Consider the following 24,613-nt stretch of genomic DNA (forward strand, 5'->3'; position numbering starts at 1 on the left):
GCTCATTGTTCTAACGAGCTCGGGGGCTAACTGTTAGGGTCAAAATTGGTCACGACGGAATCAATGTCTGAAAGTCCCCGGAAAAATATTTCTCGCAATAAAAATTTCGTATAATTTTTATTGAAAAAGGTTATACGACGAGTTCTTGAATTATTTTATCGACAACAAGAAGCAAACATTGTTGGGATCAAAAACGGTTATCTCGAAATAAAGGTCTAAAAATTGAATTTCTGTACGAAAGCTTTCTCGACACACTCTCAACAAAAGTTCATCAATAAAATTGCACAGACGTATCAGATGTTTAGCTATAGATAAAGACCTTCCCATGGTGGGATGGAGTCCATCTTTTGATACAAAATAGAGTTTTGAGTTAGCTTTCCAATGCCACAGGTCTGAGTTCATCATTCATGTAGCAGAAGTTATGCCCGTTTTATTGAAGGGTGGATAGAGCACACCGTCCAGCTCGGCGGATGGCCGAGCTGGATCCACCACACGACCAGCTCGGCGGATAGCCGAGCTGGATCGACCACGCGGCCAGCTCGACCATCCGTCAAGCTGGATTACTCCAGTTCGGCGGATGGCCAAGCTGGAACGATCGTGCTGTCCTCGTCCTGTCCGCAAAGCTTCTTCCCCGAATTTTGATCAAACTTGCTCTTGTCTCACTTCGATCGGTGGCACCGTTGGAACTTTACGACTTTAAAACCGCCAGAACTCATTTTCTCGTATGAAACGGCGACGGTTAACTGAACACCTTGAACTGCCTAAATCGTATTACGAATCCAGGCTTTCTTCGGAATCGACGTCGTTTCGAGAGTGCTCTTTCGATAAATTGTAAAAACGCTTAAGTCGGGGAAATGGCCCGAAAGGGTCCAAAACGCGGCTAAAAGCCCACTCACTATTGTATACAAAATTAAGCCCAATTGTTATGACGGTTTATCTGTTATTATGCAGAAGGAGATAAATGTCAAGTTTGGAGGATAAATGTGAAGTTTCCAAAGATAAACACGAAGATAGAAGGAAAATGGAATATCCCCGCGAAGCGATAAACTCGACCAACAGCAGAAAGGGAAAGAGCAAACCGCCTCTAGGAGGAGATATAAGGACGTCGAGGTTGAAGAGGCAAGGGGACAATACTTTTACTCTTAGAACTCTCTACACTTAGAAACTTTAGGCATTATTCTCGACATGTTCTGTTTCTATGACTTGCACTCGATTACCAGACGAACTCGCACAGGCATTTCGATCTCTTGGTTCACTCTTTCAATCGAACTACTTTTGGCTTGATCCTCAAAAGGGGTACGTAGGCAGCCTTTCATAAGGTTCAGTACGAAATCAATCAAAACCTTTTTCGTATCTTCTTCTTCTTCTTCTGTTATCGAGCTGCGACTCAACTAGGTTTAAGGTTTTAGGTTGCAAGAACTAGGTAATTCCCTGACAGCTCTTGCGGCCGAAGCTTTTATAATCTCTTGTAATGATCGCAACGCTCTTACGCGGATTCAAAATAAGATCTACCTTTTTATAAATTCGCTTTTGTTATCTTTTCATATTTTCCGCATTTATTTGGTCACTTGTCGTTGGCTCTCGCAGAGAATCCGGGACCTTAGGAAAAGTTAGGGTTTCTTGACTTTCCTGAGATTACGGAAATCAACAGTGCGAATTTCGGTTCCCACACTGTATAATCATAAGAAAAGATAGAATGTTGGGAATCAAAGCTGATAACTATTTTGTTTTGAATTGAGGAGGAGAAACAGATAGAACTGAAAATTTTGGGAAAACTTGGTTAGATTATACAGTAAACTGTAAAACTTGGCTACTGACAAAACTGTGTAACAAGGTATAACTTAGTATAACTTAAATGCTATAACTCTATAACCACGTATAACTTTATGGTTTAATTTTTTTTTTGTATTGCAGATGTGTCTTTCTTTTACAAACATGCACTTTGATTATGATGGACTTTATTCGAAGTCTGGAGATGATTATGAATGGATTCCAACCGATGCTCATTTGTATGCTATATCCATTAGAACATCATCATTGGAGGAGATCACTTATTCGTTGTTGAAGGAGAGGATGTGCAGGAGGATGGGAATAGATCCGTTTATGAAGAAACTGAGTTTGGGTTACATTCCATTGGTAGTGGAACCTAAGAGTCAATCATATATTTTGGATGATGAAGATGTGTTTGCTAATCTAACATCAGTGGATAAAGAGCAAAGAAGAAGTATTTTGCATGTAGTTGACATCCAAGAATTGGAAATAGTTCAAATAACCGAGCACCTATCAAGAGTTGAGAAAGAAAGCTCATGTAGTAGGAACTATAGTGAGAGTGAGAGTGGATATGGAGAAGAAGAAAATATGTGGGCACTGGTTTGGAACAGAAGGAAAACAATGAACATCTCCACAAGAAACACTAGAGAAGTAGGTTGTAAACCTTTCACTTTCAGTTTTAATGTTTTTATTGTATGTGAACGTTGAAGGGAAGGTGAAATTTGTATTTTGTGTTTGTGCAACTAAGTGAAACTTTGTTTTTTAGTGGTATAAGTACGATAGGTAAACTGAGTAATAGATTTGTAAATTCTAAACTTATTAATAAGTCATGAAAATACTAAGATGGTTATTTATGAGTTATTTATGTTAATTATGATTTAATTAAAACTAATAAAATTTCCATCTAGTTACTTATTAGTAATCATATAAGAATTGCATGGTGTTCTTATAGCTTTTTCGTTAATATTTACCTTGTTACATTTGAAAACTTACTATGGCATGAAATCAAGTTTATGTTTACATGATCATATGAGAAATGAATCTAAGAAACATAATATAATTGGTATAACCATAAAATCAGTCATTCAAGTAGAGTAAAACTAAGATAAATGGAACAAAAATTAAAAAGTACAACTTTGATGTTTTATGTAAAACTGCAAACTTGTTGAAATTTCTATCACGAAAATCCTAGGATAAATTTTTCCGCCCACCAGCTTTTCAAATTTCAAATTTCATTCTTCCCCCTTTCCCAATTGGCTAAATTTTCGCAGACTCCAAAATCGTTTAAGCGAATAATAAAACATTTTTTTTGGGTTTTCCCCATTCTCTATCTTCCCTATTCTCTCTCTTCCTTTCATTCTCTCCCAACCCCAAAAAAGAGAAATAATGTCTGCTTCATCTTCCACGACTGAGGGTATTTCCGATGGTCGGAGACGAGTAAAAACTCCGGGAATACCTAGTAAGTGTTGTTGCGGGGAGAGCATCACCGAGCTCATCTCCAAATCCAGTTTAAATCCATATCGCCGGTATTATCGGTGTCTCTATGCGGCTCAAGTGAAGGTACGTCCGTTTAGCTTTAGTTATTGAAAGTTTGTTTTCTTAAGCTGTACATTTAGTTTTTTTGAACAAAATGTTGTAGCTTGAGAACGACAATCAAGTCTTCAAATGGGGTGATGAAGCTTTCACTGATGAGATACGACAGTTGGACTACCAAGTTCGAATCCTGGAAGAAGAAGTTCAATTTCTGAAAGCAACAATAAGGAGTGAAGGTCCCAAAATAATGCCTAAGATATCAGGATGTTGTCTTATTCTCACTGGAACTATTCTCATTGTCATTGTAGTTCTAGGAATTTTGATGTACAACTAATTCCAAAAGCTAGTGACAAAGTTAAACTTTCTATTTTTTTTTTCTAAGTTTTTTGTAAGTTTCTCCTAAGTTATGCAAAGTTGGACGATTACGAAGTTTGGTCTATTGAAAAAGTTTCTCTAATTTTTATGATGTTGGACAGTTGAGAAAGTGAAACTAACACAAAATTTGACATGTTTATACGAACACAAACTTCATGTTAACTTCAAGTTATTCTAAGTTTTACGCTGTTTCCCAATTACAAAAGTGAAATTTTAACAAAGTTTGACCTATTTAGAATAAGTTTGCCCTATTTAGAACTTTAACTTCAAGTTTTCTGAGATTTTTCGCAGGTGGACAATTACAAAAGTTAAGAAAACCAGTTTTAAGACACATTAGCACAAACATATGTTTTAAGAGCATTCAGCATTCACATACCAAGTTTCAACACATACTAACAAGTTTCATGAACATTAATACATAAGATAAAACTGAATCCCGATAAAATCTTACAAAGGCCCCATAGCCCCGTGCCTCCGAACATAAGGGTCACTGTTATTGAGAGATTGCATGAACTCCTTAACCTCCTCCAAACGCGGATTGAACCTGAAGTTAAATAATCCACCATATGTCTCAAGCCATAGTTCAGGAGGACCAAAATAACCTGTATAAATGAGTTTAGGAAACGTTTTACTCAACTAACACATTTAAAACTAACACATAACATAATACACTTACTCATAAATGACCAGACCCTCCACATCTTAAGGACCACAATCACCTGTCCACGACCCCTCATAATTTCGAACCCATCCCGGAAGGCATAAGCATGACCGTAAGTTGCGACACATTTTATCTCACTCTCACTATTATGAATAAAACAATGTGTATCAATTACACTACTGTAAACATTTGGCTCAGATCATATGTTTCTTTGTACTTACATGTTGTCCCTAATGTAAAACACCATCTTTGGTATTTCAGGGTCATCAAAATGGGCTTCCGTGTTGAAGACCACTCCCATTATATCTACCACATAAGTGTTTTCGATTCTGTTACTTACATCTATATATCCGAAATATATTTTAGTGGTTAGAATTCATACCTATGGGATAGTTTTTGTTCATGCTGCTGATGCAAGGGATTTCATAGATATTCTTGAATTTCATGTAATTCTGATTGTTCAGAGGATCGATGATCCGAACTTGTGTATACCACACAGCAGTTAGTGTGTATGGAGATTTTGTTGCTTTGAAACCTGCTAAGGTACGGCGAACTTCTACCCGATAGATTTTCACCAATTTTCCCTTTTGTTTCCACCCATTTTTCACACTGAAACGCCAAAACGTGAGACTCTTGTTATATACAACTTCACCAAGCGTATTGTAGTGATGTGCCATATTTGAGAGACAATGAGTAGTTTCTTTGCTTTTCTTTTTGGTGATTTTTGCAGAGAAATGAAGATGGGAGAGAAGGAAAGGTTTCGAGAAGGAGAAGATTTAGTGGGATTTAAATTTAATGCCATTAATATAAGAGAGAAAGTCAAGACTAATGATGAAGGAAGGGGAAAAATTCATCTTGCTGGTGAGAGAGGATGCTTGCTGGCCAAATACGTAGATGGTATGATGAACTTAGCATTTAGCGTTGATCATAGAGGATTGGTTCACAACTATCCTGGTTTTACTCGTGAATATGTTGATCGGATGTTGGGCACTCTCTGGCCATTGGGATTACGATAAACCTGAGATGTTTATGTCTCGATTGGAAAGAATAGATCCCAACATCTCATATGATTGCAGGTGCTCCGTAATAATAGAACCAGTGTTTTAGTCTCCATAGATGGATCAAGAACATGATGGAAATGCGATCGTTATTTCTAGCAATGTGCAGCTTGGGACTTCTTCAATGAAATTCATCTGACTGCTTGTGACTGGCCAATTGGAGAATAGTTGTGTGCTTATGAGTTATGATATGTAATTTTTATCTGTCTTTACTAAGTTTATGTAAAATATATTTCAAATTATGTAATATCTCTAGTTTTTCTCTATAAACTAATTTGTTTAATTATTTTAACTTCAATAAATATATCAATAACAACACTCTATCCAAAAAGAACATATTGCAAATGTAAAAGATACAAGAAGAAGAAGTTGAACTTTTACTAAGTTTGACAGTTACATAAAAGTGCGACTTAGTTCAACTTAGGTTACTTTGTAAATGATATAATCTATATTAGTTGAAGTTTTATTAAGTTGTACAATTATACTAAGTGTTACACTTACACCGAGTCTTACTAATTTTTCAGAACTTATGGAGAAAGAGATCTGAATTTTATGGGTCGGGTTTAGATGGTCCGCGAATGCGCTTGGTTGGCTAGTAATTATGAAAGTTTCTTTTGGTTTCGTGGTCTTTTGCTAATTTTTCAGATTTAAATAAAGTTTTATTTAATTAACTTTTCGGGCAGGAGTATCTTAAAAAAAAATTCGGGCAAGAGCTCCTCAACATTTGATTCAAATGCTATTATATTAATCAAACCTGAAATGGTCTGAGTAACCAAAACAGAATAGAAGAACCAATAAAACATAGATATCTATAGAAATACTTCAAGTCCTAGCTAAAGAGTCCAAAATATTATTTTGCACTCGTGAAAAATGAAAGATTTTAAAGTCCGAAAAATATATTCGCAGAGTTTCTATCCTCCAATTCTGTTGGAAAGCTTAGCCAAACATGAAACTCCTTAGTCATGGTAAACAAATCTTTGCAATCCGTTCCAAACTCTGACATATTAGACGCTGGAACATACTTTTCATGATCCATCGTAAAAGAGAGTATATTTATGTTATGTAGATTTTCAGATATTATTTTTGGACCCAATTATTCCCTTTTCATATTTATCCCTACTTCAGTTTTTTCCTTCGTACCGCCACTTGTTTTATGGAGGGGTCGAGAATGATGTTGACGTTGGGCTTATGCGATTTAGTTGGATCCAAATATCCAAACTGATATATTTGTATTGATATTCAGTTCGGTCATAATTATTTTATGAGATCATGTAAATTGTTAGAGAGAGAAATTGCTCTCTCTTCTTCTCCTTCTTACCGGTACAAAATCCTTCAGAAGAGGAAGAGATCTTTTGTTTTGATATAAAATAATTTGATCGAAAGATCGATTGTCTTTTCCGTTTGTCGGATTTTCATTTCGCTAGACAAATTTTGATGTGTTTTAAAATTGGAGCTTTGCTTCAAGTTTCTTATGTTTTCTCCGATTCAAACTGATTTTAATAAAGTCTGTTTGGTTCCAATCTTTAGGATGGTTGGACCTATCCTCTTTGCTTGCTCTAAATACAAAGCACATGTATCACGTTCTTCTTCTCTTCATCTTTGCTTGTTCGCATCCATTAGAAGTAAAGCTTCATGCTTTTCGGTCAATAAATTAGGCCTTGCGTGGAGTGTTCTTTGGATGTGATTCAGGTTGATTAGAGATCTTTAGGGATTCGGAATTCTATTAAGCAGAATTGAGGTTTGTTCATGGATGTCTCAGCGAATGATCTGGTTCTCCTTTGGGTCTCTAGTGCTTCATGAAGGTGATGAAAGTGGATCTAGTTTCATGCTTTGGTGATTAGTGAGAGAGTAATGAGACAGAGGTAAAACGAAAGTCAGATCGCGTCGGTAACCGGAGGTGTTCAAGATGGTGAATTCATGGCAGAACCATACCGGCGACGGCGACGGCGAAGTATAGTCAGCGGTAAGTGCATGAAGCGCTTCCTCTCTGGCTGCAACGTGGCCCAAAGTTGAGTAAATGGAAGACTACTGTCTTTTACGTGTATCTTTTTCTTGTCTTTCATGGTAATCTGTTTATGTCATCTGGGACTTAATAGACTTGTTTGTACTTTTTTTCTCTTGCCCATTAGGCTAATGAAAATGAAACAACGTTGACAAAAAAAAGATCATATAAATTGTTAGTTTTTTTCAACTATAGCTATATTAGTTATGAGATAACTAAATAATAGGTACATAATTAACATACAACGGCCACCGAGGAAACTCTCCCGTCGACACCGTCAAGCTCGATTTTGTGCTCTGTAACCGGTGATATTCTCCAGCTCAACTCGATTTCAGGAGGATTCAAGCTCATTATCGAATTGAAGGTAGATATTTAGGATATGCTTTGTAACGGCCCTGACCCGAGGATCTTTCTCAAAACCATAAATACCACACATTTTGTCCAACAACTCTTATTGAAAACTCAAATAGTCTTACATAAATCCGAACTTAACTTAAAGACTGAAATATTCAATGAAAACTTAAAGAAAAAAGTTCTGAAAGATGAGAAAACTTAAAGAAAACACTTGCACCATACGGACTTCTACTCCTGCTCCCTCTCGGCCATACTTGAAAGAAGAGGGGTGAATATGGATTACTCAGCGAGGGCAGGTTCTAGAAACCCACGAACTCAACTCAGGAAAAGCAAGCAATCACACAGTCATGAGCTAATAAGATCTATTATGCAGAAAAAAACCCGACTCGACTCCAATCATCCTAGACGTATGGACCTATAGCCGTTTACGGATGTCCCTACGCGTTCCGGCCTGTCCTGGAAGGGTGCCTCATTCGAGCATCCGTCCCCCTCCAGCTTCCTACATGGCTATCCGAGTTGCAGCACATTGGCCCACACCTGGCACTGTCTGCCACCCCAGTCGTAATAGCCATAATTATGCCACGACTCGACATTGACTCGATCTTATGGCGCCTTGCACATTTTCCTATCCCGCATTTCGCGGTCACCGTCCTTTCACGGTCTTTCTCATCTCACCCACGGGTACCTCATGTTAGGCTACTGTCCTGCAGGTTCACACATCCTAGACTTTAGACTCCCACCCGTTCTCGGTGGTCCAAACAGGACATCAAGCAAGTTCATTGACACGTTCTCGTTCTCATTCACATTCTCATCCTCGTTCTCATACTCATTCTCAATGTCATACACATACTCATTCTCATACTCAATCTCATCACTTCTAGTATCAGTTCGTTAACAACCTAGCATGTCTAGGTGCTTCATCACGTCAACACGTATCACACATCACTGACAACATAGATCTAGTACATAACACATCATCCGCACATACACAAGGTCTAGATCTGATTAACAAATGACTATGTCCCAACGGTTTACTCAACATGAGACAGGTTCACAACCAAGTCCTCACCTTAGCTTATTGCAGTTGTAGATCTGGATCTGGTTCAACAAGAGGGTTCACAAGAAGGAGGAGGGGGTTTAGGTTTCAGATCTGTCACCCACAATGACATAGAGAGCTAGGAATCAAGGTTTACCTTAAGGTTCAGATATGAGGTGGTTACACGAAACCGAATCAAGGAGGCGACGGCTAGGTGCTCGGGTTCGACGGCTCGGGCTTCGCGGGGGGTGATCGGCGGCCGGCTTCGACGGAGGCGGGCGGTCGGCGGCGATGGGAGGCGGAGGCGGGGTTCTGATCGGGCAGGGCTTCGCTTGCTGTCTCTCGTGTGACTGAAACCTAAGGGGGCTGTCCTTTTTATAGGAAATGGTAGGGGTTAGGTCTAGGGTTTCTCCCTCTTGGGCCTCCAGCACTTGAGTTTCGTTTTGGGCCGGGCCCCGGATGTTACATGCTTGCTTCGATCTAACAGATTCCCTCGATTTATGGTTTGTTTCAGTTTGAAGTTCTTAACTTGTTGCATGCATTTGTTATATGCCATTTGGTCTTAAAATTATACTGATTTCTCTTTTGTTTTCCGGGTGTTGGTAACAAATTATTTCCAGCAATCACGATTCACTCTTGTTCTAATCACACCACATGTTTTTCGGGTGTTGGTGTTGATTGATTTTTGTTTGATTCTCGTTCTTTAATTTGTGACTGGTGTCAAACATTTTGATTTACGTTTGATATTCTGCGTTATCTGCTCAACATTGTCTGTTATTTTGAATTTGTGTTATATGTGACCCAGATCTGGTCAAGTTTGCATTTTCTATGTTTCTTTTTCCCACATTTTCATTAAGTCTTTTGAATAGAAAACTCTATATAATGTAATCCCATTTCTGAATAACGATAATCTCGTTTTTCCTTTCTCTTTTGAGTGTATTCTCTCTGTTCTTTGTCAAGAACATTTCTTAGTTTCTTTGGTGTGGTGAGCTTCATAAAAACGCCTAGTTCTTGTTGGATCGGTGCGTCATATCCGACAACAGATTGAGTTTGCTTCCTTGTCGGACCTGTGAGTCATATCAGGCGACAATCAAGCACCCTTGGCAGTATCAAGAGTCATTTCACACCTCTTGTGTCGTCATTCATCCCATCAGTTCTCCTTCCTTTCGGATCGAGTCCATATCTTTCCTTACCGGTCGAGTGATTGTTCCTTAGGGCGCATCACCCGCCCCCTAAAACTAGCGAACAACAGCCCTCAAGTACAGCAACCGACAGCTCGACCGAAACAGGGAAAAGCAGCCAAAAAAATCCTGGGAGAACGCGTCCCCTGACCAACGCCGCCATCAACCCTCCAAATCTCCACTCAAGGGAAAGAAACATGCCGAACACTGACCTGGCGGTGATACTACAGTCTCTGGTTGAAAAAGTAGACGACCTCACCCGTGGAAAGGCAAGAACTGACAATCACGACCCGGACCTCGCTCAAGGACAAGAAGAAGAACAAGCCAACCTGCGGAACGTCAGACGCATACCCGCGGAACTCACAGCCCATATTCAAAGAAACCTCTTCGGAGACTCAGAAACACCAGCACAGAAGCAAACAATGTCGGCCCCTGACCAAGATCAAAACAATCCGGAGGATGCGGATCGAGACAAAGCAATAAAGGAATTACAAGCAACCCTAAAAGACATGAACTCCCGCGTACACCAGGCCACAAGCGCAGCTCCAGAGATAGACCGCGTGCTAAAAGAAACCCAAAACTCCTGTTTACCGCCAGAATATACAACAAACCAATACAGCACGTGGGAAAAATAAGATTCCCAACTTACGACGGGAATTCAGATCCCCGCCAGTACATGATAACATTCACCATAGCCATGGGACGAACCAACTTCACCCCAGACGAAAAGGACGCCGGATACTGCCAGCTCTTCATTGAGAACCTCAGCAGACAGGAGACCCTCAGCTGGTTTTCAAGACTTGAATCAGGTTCAATCGATAGCTACCAACAGTTATCTACGGCTTTTCTCAAACACTACTCAATATACATCAAAAATGGAGCGTCATAAGCAGACCTCTATACCCTCTCCCAAGAACGAACCGAATCCCTCAGAAACTTCACTGGAAGGTTCAAAACGATAGTATCCCGTGTGAAAGTACTAGACAAAATAGCCATCACGGCCTTGATCAACGCCTTATGGTACAAGTCAAAGCTGCGCGAGGACCTCAAGATAAATAAAACGCAAACACTCAAGGACACACTGCACAGATCGAACCTGTTCATTGAACTAGAGGAAGACAAAGAGGCCATGGCCAAAAAACACGTGACCACAAAAGCAACCGTAACGATAGACAAGACAAAGGAAGAATACCGCGAGTCGCAACACCAGTCAGAAGGCGAACGAAAGAGAGAGGAAGGAGACCGAAAGGCGCAAAACTTCCATGTAAGCGACACGCAGCGAATACCGAGGCAAGCCTGGAATAAATGATCCCGACAGGACGACTCAACGAGGTACTGCGAGTTCCACAAGAGAAACGGACACTCGACGATGGAGTGTAGGCACTTGCAAGATTATCTACTCGGGAAATACCAAAGGGGGGAAATCAAACCACCGGACAACGAGGGAACCAGAGCCGACGCCGAGAACCGAAGGGACAATCGCCAAAGGACGCCACCTAGGAGAGAACCAACCTATGCGGAGCACGAAATAAAAAAACGAAAACCGCACGAAGATGAAGTCCCTAAAAAGGGAACGCCCAGAGGAATGACAAGAAGACAACCTCCCCCTTCCGCCGCGAAGACGAATCAACATAATCATGAGAGGAGCCCCCAAGCGTCAAGAATAGATGTAACCACCGAAGGGTCAAGAGCGGCCAGAGACAATACCACTAACAGCCGAATCAAGCACCTCCCTGTCACTTTCAATAACCAAGATACCACGGGATTAGACGCCCCGCACAAAGATCCCCTGGTTATCACATTAACTATCGCCGACTGTGAAGTATCTCGAATTCTGGTGGATACCGGAAGCTCCGTCGAAATAATCTTCAAAGACACGTTGAGAAAGATGAACGTGGATGAAAGCAGCATAAAACCCAAAAGAAACCCCTAGCCAGCTTCGCAGGAGACACCACCATATCAGAAGGAACAGTAAAGCTTCCAGTATACATAGGAAACATTCGTAAAACAGTAAGATTCACAATAATCGATAGGCCGACCATCTACAACGCGATCTTCGGAATCCCCTGGATTCACTCCATGAAGGCAATACCGTCGACTTACCACCAGTGCATCAAGATCCCGCTGCCAGACGGAGTGTGCACAATCAAAGGAAGCCAGAGCGCATCTAGAGAATGCTTCGTAGCAGAAGGGAAGACTAGGGAACCAAAGGGATGACCAGACGATTATGTCAGAAAACTAAAGGAGAAACTCTGACGACGAAAGAGAGCATCCGAAAAAGGCACCAAAATCAAACACGTCACAATCGGAAAAGAAAACGACAGCCTCCAAAACGAGGCAAAACCCCCAACAGAGAACGAAGAGGAAAACATCTCCCAGACGTCCAAACCCGACGAACCATCGTCACCGACCAAGCAGGATCCGACGCAGGCAACTGCCAACACCGACGACTAAAATAGCGCTCGAACAAGCTCGACCCGAGCTCGTGGAATAAGCATCGCCCATGGAAACGCTTAGCCCCCGAGCTCAAATAAACGGACAAAACTCCATATGAACTACATATGGCTTGATCCCCCCGGGGTACGTAGGCAGCCCACGAAAAGGGTGCAACCACAATACCGCCTAAAGAAGAAACGCTCTCGGCGAAGGGCCTAAAAAACCCTGACCCGACAGCGAAGTCGAGGCTAGACTCGCACAGGTCGGTGATCGGATAAGCCACGTCGAGCTTGCTCACGCACTTATCTCGGTCCTACCTTACAGGGGATAAGTTGGGCCGAGTCCTGCCCTCCGCCTAAAAAAGAAACGCTCTCGGTGAAGGGCTTAAAAAACCCCGACCCGACAGCAAAGCCGAGGCCAGACTCGCACGGGTTGGTGATCGGATAAGCCTCGTCGAGCTTGCTCACGTACTTATCTTGTTCCTACTATTGGGGGTAAGCCTGCTCGAGTCCCGCCCTCCGCCTAAAGAAGAAACGCTCTCGGCAAAGGGCCAAAAAACCCCGACCCGAAAACGAAGCCGAGGCCAGACTCGCACAGGTCGGTGATCGGATAAGCCACGTCGATCTGGCTCACACACTTATCTCGGTCCTACCTTACAGGTGGTAAGCCGGGCCTAGTCCCGCCCTCCGCCTAAAGAAGAAACGCTCTCGGCGAAGGGCCTAAAAAACCCCGACCGACAGCGAAGTCGAGGCCAGACTCGCAAAGGTCGGTGATCGGATAAGCCACGTTGAGCTTGCACACGCACTTATCTCGGTCTTGCCTTACAGGGGGTAAGTTAGGCCGAGTCCCGTCCTCCGCCTAGAAAGAAAATAAAAAGCCGAGGTTAGACTCGCACGAATCACCGATGGGAAAGACTAAAGGCCAAACCCCGCTCACAGAATAGGAATACAAAAATCCATGTCACACGAAGGAGGCCGCAGGAACACGCCCCTGAAGAAAGGGAGGAAAAACACTCATATAGCCAAAAGCAAAGATAAGAAACCTCTTCAAATTTCAAACATTTTACATACGTTAATAAAAACCGAAGAATCACCAACGGTCAGAAAGAAACAACGACCCAACACAATTACAAGCGCAATGGCTCCCTCTCATACAACTAAAGACGTGGAGAAAACATGCATTTCTTCGAACAAGTCATACAACTAAAGGCGCGGAGAAGTCGAACAACTCAAAAGCAAAGATAAGAAACTTCTTCAATATCTTTAAAAGTCTTACACACATTAATAAAAAAAAAAGAGACAACAAAAGCAATCAATCGATCGTCAAATCCTAGTCCAAAGAGAAGGACGGAAGGTCGCTAAGCTCCAAGTCATGCACATCCATCTGATCCAAGGCAGCCGATTGCACCAACAAGGGTTGCTCATTCTCAGCCAGCTTTTCTGCAGGAATAGGAATCCCCTCTTCAATGAACAACTTAAGGCAACTGAAGACACCCGAAAGCTGAGTCTCAGCCAAGACCTGGGGACGAACAACATCCCGATTAGACATGTACTTCCTCACCTTCTCCACGAAACCACCGAAGCGAGCAGACATAACAGACTCAACACGACGCCTCTCCGACTCTACCAACTCCGTACGGGATTCATTCAGTTGCGTCATCTCCGCCTCCAAAGCCGACTTCTGGGATAACAACTCCTTCTCGCGACAATCCCGCTCAGCGACATCCCCTCTAAGGCGTTCAACCTCAACTTTTAGATCCCGATTTTCGACTTCAAGCTTCGACGAGTTCTCCTCCAAACCTTTCAATGACAAAGAGGTGCTAGACGATCTTTCCTTCTCCTCGGCCAAAAAAAGACGCTCCAGCTCAAGTTCGTCGGAAAGACGTTTGCATTTCCGTTCATACAGCCCCAACAGATGATTTCCCCGTATTTTCGACTACAAAAAGAAATCCGCGATAAGAAACAAACGGCAGAACGAAGAAGAAAGCAACAGAAATACCTGAGCCTCATACGAAGCCCACTCAACGTACTCCCGGGAGAAAATCAGATCCTCTAGATGCGGCATAGAGCTCGATGACAAACAAAAACTGTGAAGAAACCGAGCACAATCTTAAGAAGTCTTGGAACCACCGGAAGAAACCTGCTCGATGGCACCCGCTACTCCAGAGTCCCCACCAGATAAGACATCGGGACAAGAAGAGACCGCCGGTAGAGAAGTCGTCGGAACGCCAAGATGAGGAGAATCGACCAATGGTATTCGCTCACGATCACCCACCGGCTCATCAGGAGAAGAGCGAACAGCGGAAACAGGGGGATCAATACATGAGCGGCAGAGACGGTGACAGCCGGGGTCGGAATCAGAACTGAAGAAGAGACACCTCCCTATAGATTCACCCAAGGAAGACCGGAAGCCGATCCCTTAATAACAACAGAGTACACAAGAATGTCCCTCTTAACTTTCCCCATCCTCCTACCATGCGAAGCGTCTCTTTTCCTATTCGAAGACCCAGCAGCCAAGGAAAGCCCGGAACCAACTCCCCAGGAAACTAAAAATATAAGGAAAAAAAACAAAGATACAAGATAAGCACGGAAAAAGACTATTGCATGGACCACCGAACTATCCAGCATTGATACGAGGAATGCTCCGACAAACCCGCTCAACGCTAAAATCACTCCAAGAAATTTTCTCGGAGCCAAGAATCCGGTTTAAACGATCGTTCGCCCACGACGGAAGAGGCCAATGCTTCCCGTGACCCACTAAAAACACAACAACACAAAAATCAATAAATCAAGCAACATGACCAGCAAAAACCAGAAGACAAATTAAACTACCAGGCTGAGGATTCCATTCGGTCCTAAAAACCGCAGAAGAATCAACCACAGAAGCAGGACTGATACGCAAGAAGAAATATTTCCGCTGCCATCCATCGGCTTTAGACGGTCCCCGACCGTCCATAAGGCGACAGTGGGTCTTGATGCTAACAGAAAATGTCTCATCCTTAGTAAAATTCATCTGGGAGAACATCTCGAAGAACTCGACATAAACGTCAGCATCCACCTCCGCACCACGAACCAAAGCGATTACCATATTACGAATGGCGGCCAGAGACATTTGAGAGATAGCCACATCACGGTTCGTAGCATAAGAGGTTAGCAACTGAGGAAGAGGAAACCATAACCGCGATTGAAGAAAAGACAAACTATACAAACACACCCAGCCCGGAGGCGCTGACCACGGTTTCTCCTCTTCTAGCGAAATCTGCGCTTTGATCTCCCAAGAAAAACCGCATTTCTTCCACATACGCTTTAAAGCATCCTCAGTAAGGAGAGAAGATCCAACAAACTCTTTATTACCCTCGACAGGATCATCAGCAGAGTGTTCCTTTTCAGAATCATTCCCAGAATTGTCACCGAGGGTAGGAGACGGTAAGGCACCCACGGAGTCAACCCGATCGTCAGGTTCCACAAAAGAAGAAGCCGTTGCCGGAGGAACGGAAAGGACCGTCGCATGAGAAGCAGGAGCCATCGCCGGAGGAACAGAACCAGAGGCTGACGAAGTACGAGGAAGATCCTCAACATCCGCCATCTCGGGGGTCCTAACTAGCGATTCAAGACTATCATCCATCGCGAAAAGAAAAATCTGAGAGACCGGTGGCACAATTACAAGGAGGAACAAGCAAAATAAATTAAAATAGAAACGCTACGAACGAGAAGAAACGACGGAACTAGAAAATAAGGAGAAAGGAGTAACTTTTTAAAGCAAGGAAGTCAGCAGAATTGGAGCAACGAAGCAATAAGTGGGGAGCAGAAGACAATCGGGAGAGCAGGACGGCAGAATGGCAGGCTCCGACATCTATCGATGTGATTGAAAGGTTTCAAAGTAATGAAAATCGGTGGTTCACTATAGCGGACCCAACCCACGAAGAAAAAAAGCCACTCCAAGCCCAAAGCGTGCACTCCTACCCAACTCGCTCAAAGACCGCAATGACGACCTATGACGCACATCCACGCGCCAGACTCGAGGGGGGGGGGGTAATGTTGGAGGATGGGCCGTCGGCCTATTCGCGAGTTGGATATAAGGGAAAGAACCCTAGAAATGCCCATTTAAAAAATGACATCTGCAGCGACATCCAAGGAACATGAGCCTAGGACGCGTAGGCTGCACTGATCATAGGCAGGAAACCTACGCAAGCAATAGGGTGATGATGAGTGCCGAACCAACTCCCTGAAATACAACCACTACGAAGCGGAAAAGGTGCATCCAAGCGAATATAAATAGAGGGGAACATTCAATGAAGAAGGGGCAGCGAGATAGAGAGAGAACAGTTAGAGAGATAAAGTAGAAAGAATTATTCTTGAGTTTGATTTCAAGACAACGAGTTCTTCTTTGTATTTTTCTCTTCGGCTTTTGTTAAACACTTAATAAACGAAACTTTTGGGTCCTTCTTAATCTCACTTAATATTTGTTTAGTCTTCTAATCTCCTGTTACCGGATGTAGGATTCATCAATGGGGATAAAGAAAAAAAGTTGAAACTAAATCCAGCTTCGCTGTTGACTTCAAAGTTCTCACCTTGGGGGATAAAACTAACTCTTTGGTAATGACTAGAGTTGAATGATTGTGATTCTCATATTTTAAAAATATACTTCAATGATGATTGATTAATCTTTTCGAGACTGAAACAGACATCTCATGTGTAAACACATCTTAAAAATGAGTTTATTCTCAAAATAAAATAACTATATAATAATAATATAATTTAGTGAAATTAATAATTTTAATTGAGCCGTTTATTAAATAACAAATGTTGAAAGATTTCTACATTCTTATTAACAGTTTTCTTTTTTTCTCCTTTATTTATTTTATTGTCTAAGAGATGGAATGGAAAAAAATCAATGATAATGCTCCTAGACATAAAAGTTGAAAACTAAATCCATCTTTTTTGAAAAAAGGCTTAAACTAAATCCACCTTCGGACTTCATGGGATGATACTAACTCTTTGATAACGACTATAATTAAATGGTTCTTTAGAAAATAATTGTGATTCTCATATACTTTTTTTAAAAAAAGTATACTTTAATGATGGAATCTTTTCGAGACTGAAACAGACTTCTCATGTGTAAACACATTTTAATGGATGGAGAATGGACTTTCAAGTAAACAACTATTTTGACTGACGTGATTCGTTATCTCAGAGATCGTTACGTCAAATTATCTAATTGAGAGTTGACTTGAAATGTCCACCATGTGTGTCAAGTTGAAACATGCAGTAACGTAACGTAAAGTTGGCTAGATGCAAACTAACACACATGACACTTTTCAATAAAAAATGTTCACAAGAAACTAGTTTACTAATCAATCCTAGAGCTACGTTCACAAGAAAGAAAAAACTAGTTTTAGTAGATGAATAAAATTCTTTGTTTAAAAGAGTTTATATGTTTAATATGAATAAACCTCTTAGTGGCGCCGATTTGTTTATGTATTGATATCAGATATTGACCCTCTACTTTGTGTACTCTTGATCAATTATATATATATATATATATATGAAGATTGTTAACTTGAAGACATAAATAGAGCCAAATGAGAATGAAGTGCAGTGAAGTGAAATTGGATGAACCGTAGTAAAGTGGATAAGTGCAGTGAAGTGCAGTAGAATGCAGTGAAGTGCAGTAGAATGCAGTGAACTCTATACATGTATCTAGACACTTATGTGGGCTGATTCATGGGAACCTTAGCTCAACCAATCAGAAGCCATCATGCTCTCCTACAATCAGATTCATTTACTCAGATTACACCCAGCAATCAATCCTAGCCATTCATCTTCAAGCAATCCTATACATTGATTTTAGGTAACTGATTTTGTAATTTATTTTTTTTATTTAAAGACCTTTAGATGCCAAGTTGTAATCCAAGAGAGAGATGGGAGTTTCCCCTCCTCCTTCATAATCTGAAAGTGTTCTCGGTTATGAAACTTTAATCTTGGTTACTTAATCTCTCAATATCTTTTACTCTCAGTCTCTCTAATCTCTTCATAATCTCCTGTTTCTCAATCACTTGCACTTTCTTCCATCAGACTCTCTCCTTCATCAGTTCAAGACTTCTCACCCCCTAAAGGGCTTGTTCTTTACTCACATCACCTGAGACTCTGAAAATCTTATATGGTATCAGAGTTTCCAAACTCCTGAAAATCACAAAGCTTCCGCAAATCAAGCACAAGCTCACCCTCATTTTTGTTCAAACCATTGGAGAAGTTTCTGTCTTGTTGGTTGTTCAATCTCTTCAAGAGGAAGAAGACTGCAACCAAGGCGTGTCCAGAGATTTCCCAAGGTCTATCATCCTTTCCTGTTCAGCATGAAGAGATCTCTTGGAGAAAGAAGGTTTTGGAGCTGTTTGGCAAACAAAACTCCAAACCAAATCTGTACAAGCAATTTTCATACAGATTTTGTAATCTATTATCTATTTAAAGGCCTTTAGATGGCAAGTTGTAATCCAAGAGAGAGATGGGGGTTTCCCCTCCTCCTTCATAATCTGAAAGTGTTATTGGTTATGAAATTCTAATCTTGGTTACTTAATCTCTCAATCTCTTTTACTCTCAGTCTCTCTAATCTCTTTAATCTCCTCATAATCTCCTGTTTCTCAATCACTTGCACTTTCTTCCATCAGACTCTCTCCTTCACCAGTTCAAGACTCTTCACCCCCTAAAGGGCTTGTTATTCACTCACAAAACCTGAGACTCTGAAAATCAGATGATCGACTCAACATTTGTTTGTTGGGTTTCACTTGATGATTTTGCTGTGTTTGTGTTTGAACAGTTTGGTAGTTATCTCTTTGGGATGAGTGATGTTGTTGCTAAACAATCAGCTGAAGCAAATACTCCTCTCAACATAAAGAATCTTCATTTGGGTTAGATGATTGGATTTCTCTTTATTGTTAGCTTTCTTGGTCTTTTCTCGGTCGTTCCTCTTCGAAAGGTACGTATATGTCCATTAATTAAATCTCTGGTCATTAACCATTTTAATACATTTTGTAGCATTAAGTTTCACAAAGTACAAATCTTTTGATCATGATCCATTCACATAAATTATATTACGATGATTCTCGTGTTCTGAAAGTTAATCACTTACAGGAAGCAAGTTAGAGCATTGGGGAAGTTTTTCTCATTCAGTTTCTTGTGGGGTTTCTTTCAATGGTTCTTAATTTACTTCTAGTGATGACTCTGGTTTTGCTAACTTCCCTAAATTTGGTCTAAAAGCCTATGAAAACAAGTATGCTAACTATTCACATTCCACATATCGGTAAAATTACAATTTCATCTTAAACTAATTTTTTTATTGTGTATATAAAAACAGGTTCTATTTCGATTTCTCGGCTACATATGTTGGTGTTGGAATGATATGTCCATATCTAATCAATGTGTCACTTCTAGTTGGATCAATACTCTCATGGGGTTTTATGTGGCCTCTCATAGATGCCCTTAGGCCGCACTGTCGTTGGTCTATACAAGCAATTCAAGAACATAGACGCTTTTCCTGTCAACGACCGTTCAACACCAACCACCGTAACACCAACCACCGTAACCATTTCTTACGACAACAAACGAAGAACAGAGCTTTTCCTTAAAGACAGAATCCAATCATGGATCGCTGTAACAGGTTACGTAATCATGGCTATTGTCTCCATCGTCACAGTTCCACACATCTTCCCTCAGCTCAAATGGTACCACATCTTGACAATGTACATAATCGCTCCAGTACTAGCCTTTTGCAACGCCTACGGTTGCGGACTCACAGACTGGTCCTTAGCTTCTACTTACGGCAACGCCCACTGTGTATAAACACATATCCAGTCTGAGATCTAGCATTGTGTGGGTCAGATAAGTACCCAGCATCTGCATATCCGGCCAAGCTATCTCCTGGTCGGCTCATATAGAACAATCCGAGTTCCTTTGTTCCTTGCAGATATCTGAACAGATGTTTTATTCCGTTCCAGTGCCTAAGTGTCGAACATGAACTGAATCTAGACAGTAAACTCACGGCAAAACTGATGTCCGGTCTAGTATGACTAGCCAAGTACATTAAGGCTCCAATGGCACTTAGGTAAGGCACTTCCGGTCCGAGTGTCTCCTCGTCCGGCTTCTTTGGTCCGAATGGGTCCTTCTCTAGGTCTAAGGACCTTACGACCATAGGACTTGACAAGGAATGAGCCTTGTCCATATTAAACTGCTTGAGTATCTTTTCTGTATATGTCTTTTGATGCACAAGGATTCTTTTGTCTACATACTCAAATTGCAGTCCCAAACAGAACTTAGTTTTTCCTAAGTCTTTCATTTCGAATTTTTTCTTTAGACATTCGACTGTTTGGGAAATCTCTCCAGGGGTTCCTATTATATTCAGGTCGTCCACATAAACCGACATGATCACGAAGCCCTTGCTGTCGAATCTCTTTATAAAAATACATGGACTTATTGGATCGTTCTTATAACCCTCTTTCATTAGGTACTCTGATAATCTGTTGTACCACATTCGACCTGATTGTTTCAAGCCATATAAGGCTTTATTCAGCTTAATACAATGATGTTCTCGAGAACCTTTCTTATCTTTGAGCTCAATACCCTCTGGAACTCTCATATGAATTTCATTATCCAGTGGACCGTACAGGTATGCAATTACTACATCCATTAGGCGTAAATCAAGTTTCTCTTTTACGGCCAGACTGATTAAATATCGTAATGTAGTTGCATCCACCACAGGGGAGTAAGTCTCCTCATAGTCTATTCCTGGTCTCTGTGAGAATCCTTGTGCTACAAGCCGTGCTTTGTATCTCACTACTTCTCCTTTCTCATTTCTCTTTCTCACAAAGACTCATTTGTATCCCACTGGTTTGACATCTCTTGGTGTCACGGTTATAGGGCCAAAAACGCCTCTTTTCTTTAATGATTCTAACTCCACGTTTATAGCTTCTTTCCGTTTGATCCAATCTGATCTTTGCATGCATTCATATATGGACGTGGGTTCTAGATCCTCATCTTTTTCCATGATCTCAAGTGCTACTTTATATGCAAATATATCATTGACGTCGATATCTTTTCTGTTCCATTTCGTTCCAAACATTATATAGTTTATAGAGATCTCTTGACTGTCCGGCCCTTGTGTCCCATGAAGTTCGGCGTCCCGAACCCCATCATTTGGAACGGTCGGATCAGTTGGTGTGGCCGGCTCACTTGGCTTGACCGTTTTGGTCGGCTCGGCCGGTCCATCAATGTTCTGGACGGTTTCCTTGATGCTCTCGGATCCAACACCTCTCTTGGACTTCCGAGGCTGTATATCTTTGGAACCAATAGGTCTACCACGTTTGAGACGTTGTTTAGACTCTGTAGCCACTTGACCTTGTCCCTTCTGGACGTCTATTCTTATTGGTGCATTACAAGCCGGTATGTATGACTTTGTCACTCTATTTGGGTCAGCAAATGAATCTGGCAATTGATTAGCTAGCTTTTGAAGATGTATAATCTTTTGGACTTCCATATCACATTCTTTAGTCTGAGGATCTTGCCAAGTTATTGATGGTCGAGACTATTCTATTTTATTGCTCAACCGGCCGTTATCTCCCCCTAAGGTCGGATATGTGGACTCATCAAACTGTGAGTCTGCGTATCTGGCCTTAAACAAATCATCGGTTGTTGGCTCAAGATACTTTATAATTGTTGGGGAGTCATATCCAACACATATTCCCATCCTTCTCTGTGTTCCCATTTTCGTTCTCTGTGGTGGAGCAATTGGAACGTAGACGACACATCCAAATGTTTTGATGTGGGACACGTCTTGCTCATGACCCGTGATTAACTGGGATGGTGAATATCTATGCTCACTAGATGGCCTGATGCGAATCAGTTCTGCTGCATGTAATACTGCATGTCCCCATGCTGATACCGGGAGTTGAGACCTCATTAGTAATGGCCGGGCTATCAGCTGGATACGTTTAATGAAAGATTCGGCCAAGCCATTCTGTGTATGTACATGTGCCTCAGAGTGTTCTACACTTACCGCCATGGACATACAATACTCATTAAACGCCTGGGACGTAAACTCACCAGCATTGTCTAGACGTATAGTCTTTATAGGAAAATCTGGAAAGTGTGCCCTTAGTCTTATTATCTGAGCAAACAGGCGTGCAAATGCCAAGTTTCGTGTGGATAGTAGAAAAACATGTGACCATATGGTCGATGCATCAATCAGAACCATAAAGTATCTGAACGTCCCACTAGGTGGGTGTATTGGTCCACATATGTCTCCCTGAATCCTTTCCAGAAAATTTATGATCTCTTTATTAACTTTGGCTGGTGATGGCCTAGTTATGAGTTTCCCTTGTGCACATGCTGCACATGTGAGATTGTATGGGACAACTCCTTTAATCGTGTGCCCTTGTGAATTCATTATCAACTTTCGCATTATGTTATTACCGGGATGACCAAGCCGGTTATGCCATAGAGTGAAAATTTCGCAGGCATTAGCCTCGATCATACTGATCTTTGCATAGTATAGACCAGTAGACATTGCAGGTATGGTTTCTAGGATCTTTCTATTGCCTTTGGTGATTGAAATTATCTTAAGGAATTCTTTATTTCCTTCTTCCCATGTTTCAAGATGGAAACCATTCAATCTTATGTCTTTGAAACTCTAAGCTTCTTTTAGAGCTTGGGGAATACAAGGCAGTTTTGATCTCTAGATGAGTGCCCTTAGGCACCAATACACATGCCTGGCCGTGACCTTCAATCAGGCCGGCTACACCTGCAATGGTGTGTACGTTTGCACTTTGCATTGTGAGATTTACGAAATATCTTTTGTCTCTAAGTATTGTGTGACTTGTGCCACTATCCACCACGAGTATGCTCATATCATCTTTCATTTCTATAAGTAATAAGATTTCTAATCTCAGAGACTTTATAAAACTTTAAAACTTTCTTTATTAAAATTTCAGAACACCAACAATAAAAATTAAAAACACCAAAGCAATCATAAAGCAATAAAACAAGTCGTATAGAAAATTTTAGTCTTTGAGACAATCAGAAGTCTCAAAATCCATTAGGTCATCTTTAGCAATGTCGAAATCATCATCAGCCTCATATCCGGAATCGTGAACCATGTGAGCCTCCGGGTTCTTGTTCTTAAGACTTTCTTGGTAGAGCTCACACAAGTGCTTAGGAGTTCTACAATTCTTTGCCCAATGGTTGCCCATCCCACATCTGTGACAAACGGATTTGGTCGAGTAAGACGGTTTGGATATACCACCTCGACCTCGGCCATAACTGCCTCGGCCACGGCCGGGATTGGAACCACGACCACAGTTATTGTGGTTTCCTTTCCGGCCGGCCAAGTAGTTGTCTCGGCTGTTCGAGTAATTGTCACGACCACGGTTCCTGTATCCACCTCGGCCTTTGCCGTGTGATCTCTTATCATTTTGGATGTAATTGCATTCGTTGGGATCTTTCTTTTCAACCTCATTGGCCTTTGGTAATGATGCTGTTCCAACATGTCTAGCTTCACTGTTCTTCATCAGGAGCTCATTGTTTGCCTCGGCCAGTAGCGGGCACGAGATTAGATCAGTGTATGTGGCGAAGCCTTTCATTCGGTACTGCTGTTGCAGTATTATGTTCGATGAATGGAATGTAGAGAATGTTTTCTCAAGTAACTCTTCTTCGGTTACTACTTCACCACAAAGTCTCAGCATCGAGACCGTCTTAAATAAGACTGAATTGTACTCATCCACTGACTTATAATCCATGAATCTTAGATTCTTCCAGTCATTTCTAGCCTTTGGGAGTAACACCGTTTTCTGGTGATCATATCTATGCTGTAAAGCATCCCAAAGCTCTAGTGGATTTTCCATCGTAATGTACTGATATTTTAGACCTTCAATGAGATGATGGCGTATAATACTTAAAGCCCTGTACCGATTCTTATGGGTCTCATTGTTGCCCTTGATGATTGTATCACCAAGTCCCTTTGACCTTAAGCTGATCTTTGTATCTAGCGCCCACTGCAAGTAGTTATCTCCGGAGAGATTAAGGGCTGCATAGTCTCTGTTTGAGATTTTCGACATCTGAATCACATTATCATTCACAATTTAGGTTCACAATGTGATCATGTGGCCGCAGGGTAATTAACAAACTCGGCCACAAACCTGTCTTACGCATTTATGAAAATGAA

General features: G+C 41.4%; 2 protein-coding genes across 2 annotated transcripts; both read right to left on the reverse strand.

The window, feature by feature from the left end:
* Positions 1–13,735: 13,735 nt before the first annotated feature.
* Positions 13,736–16,030, reverse strand: LOC106384330. The gene is made up of 6 exons (XM_013824312.1): positions 15,238–16,030; positions 15,040–15,162; positions 14,880–14,951; positions 14,546–14,823; positions 14,436–14,492; positions 13,736–14,341 (listed from the first exon to the last, which is right to left on the reverse strand). Exons 1-6 carry the CDS (start codon positions 16,028–16,030, stop codon positions 13,736–13,738), a joined length of 1,929 nt encoding a protein of 642 aa, XP_013679766.1.
* A 7,015-nt stretch (positions 16,031–23,045) lies between these two features.
* LOC125583130 lies at positions 23,046–24,188 on the reverse strand. The gene is made up of 2 exons (XM_048749706.1): positions 23,468–24,188; positions 23,046–23,194 (listed from the first exon to the last, which is right to left on the reverse strand). Exons 1-2 carry the CDS (start codon positions 24,186–24,188, stop codon positions 23,046–23,048), a joined length of 870 nt encoding a protein of 289 aa, XP_048605663.1.
* Between the last annotated feature and the right edge of the window lie 425 nt (positions 24,189–24,613).

This window comes from Brassica napus, chromosome C3 (assembly GCF_020379485.1).
Source record: "Brassica napus cultivar Da-Ae chromosome C3, Da-Ae, whole genome shotgun sequence".
Taxonomy (NCBI): Eukaryota; Viridiplantae; Streptophyta; class Magnoliopsida; order Brassicales; family Brassicaceae; genus Brassica; species Brassica napus.

Excerpts from the sequence above, each read along its gene's own strand:
- LOC106384330 (XM_013824312.1), bottom strand. The coding sequence starts at position 16,030 with ATGGATGATAGTCTTGAATCGCTAGTTAGGACCCCCGAGATGGCGGAT. Across the intron at positions 14,952-15,039 it reads GGTTTGTCGGAGCATTCCTC|TTTCCTGGGGAGTTGGTTCC; the intron begins GTATCAATGCTG and ends TTATATTTTTAG. Across the intron at positions 14,493-14,545 it reads TAGCGGGTGCCATCGAGCAG|TTTTTGTTTGTCATCGAGCT; the intron begins GTTTCTTCCGGT and ends GTTTCTTCACAG.
- LOC125583130 (XM_048749706.1), bottom strand. The coding sequence starts at position 24,188 with ATGGATTATAAGTCAGTGGATGAGTACAATTCAGTCTTATTTAAGACG. Across the intron at positions 23,195-23,467 it reads GGATTTTGAGACTTCTGATT|GTGTAGCCGGCCTGATTGAA; the intron begins GTCTCAAAGACT and ends ACACCATTGCAG.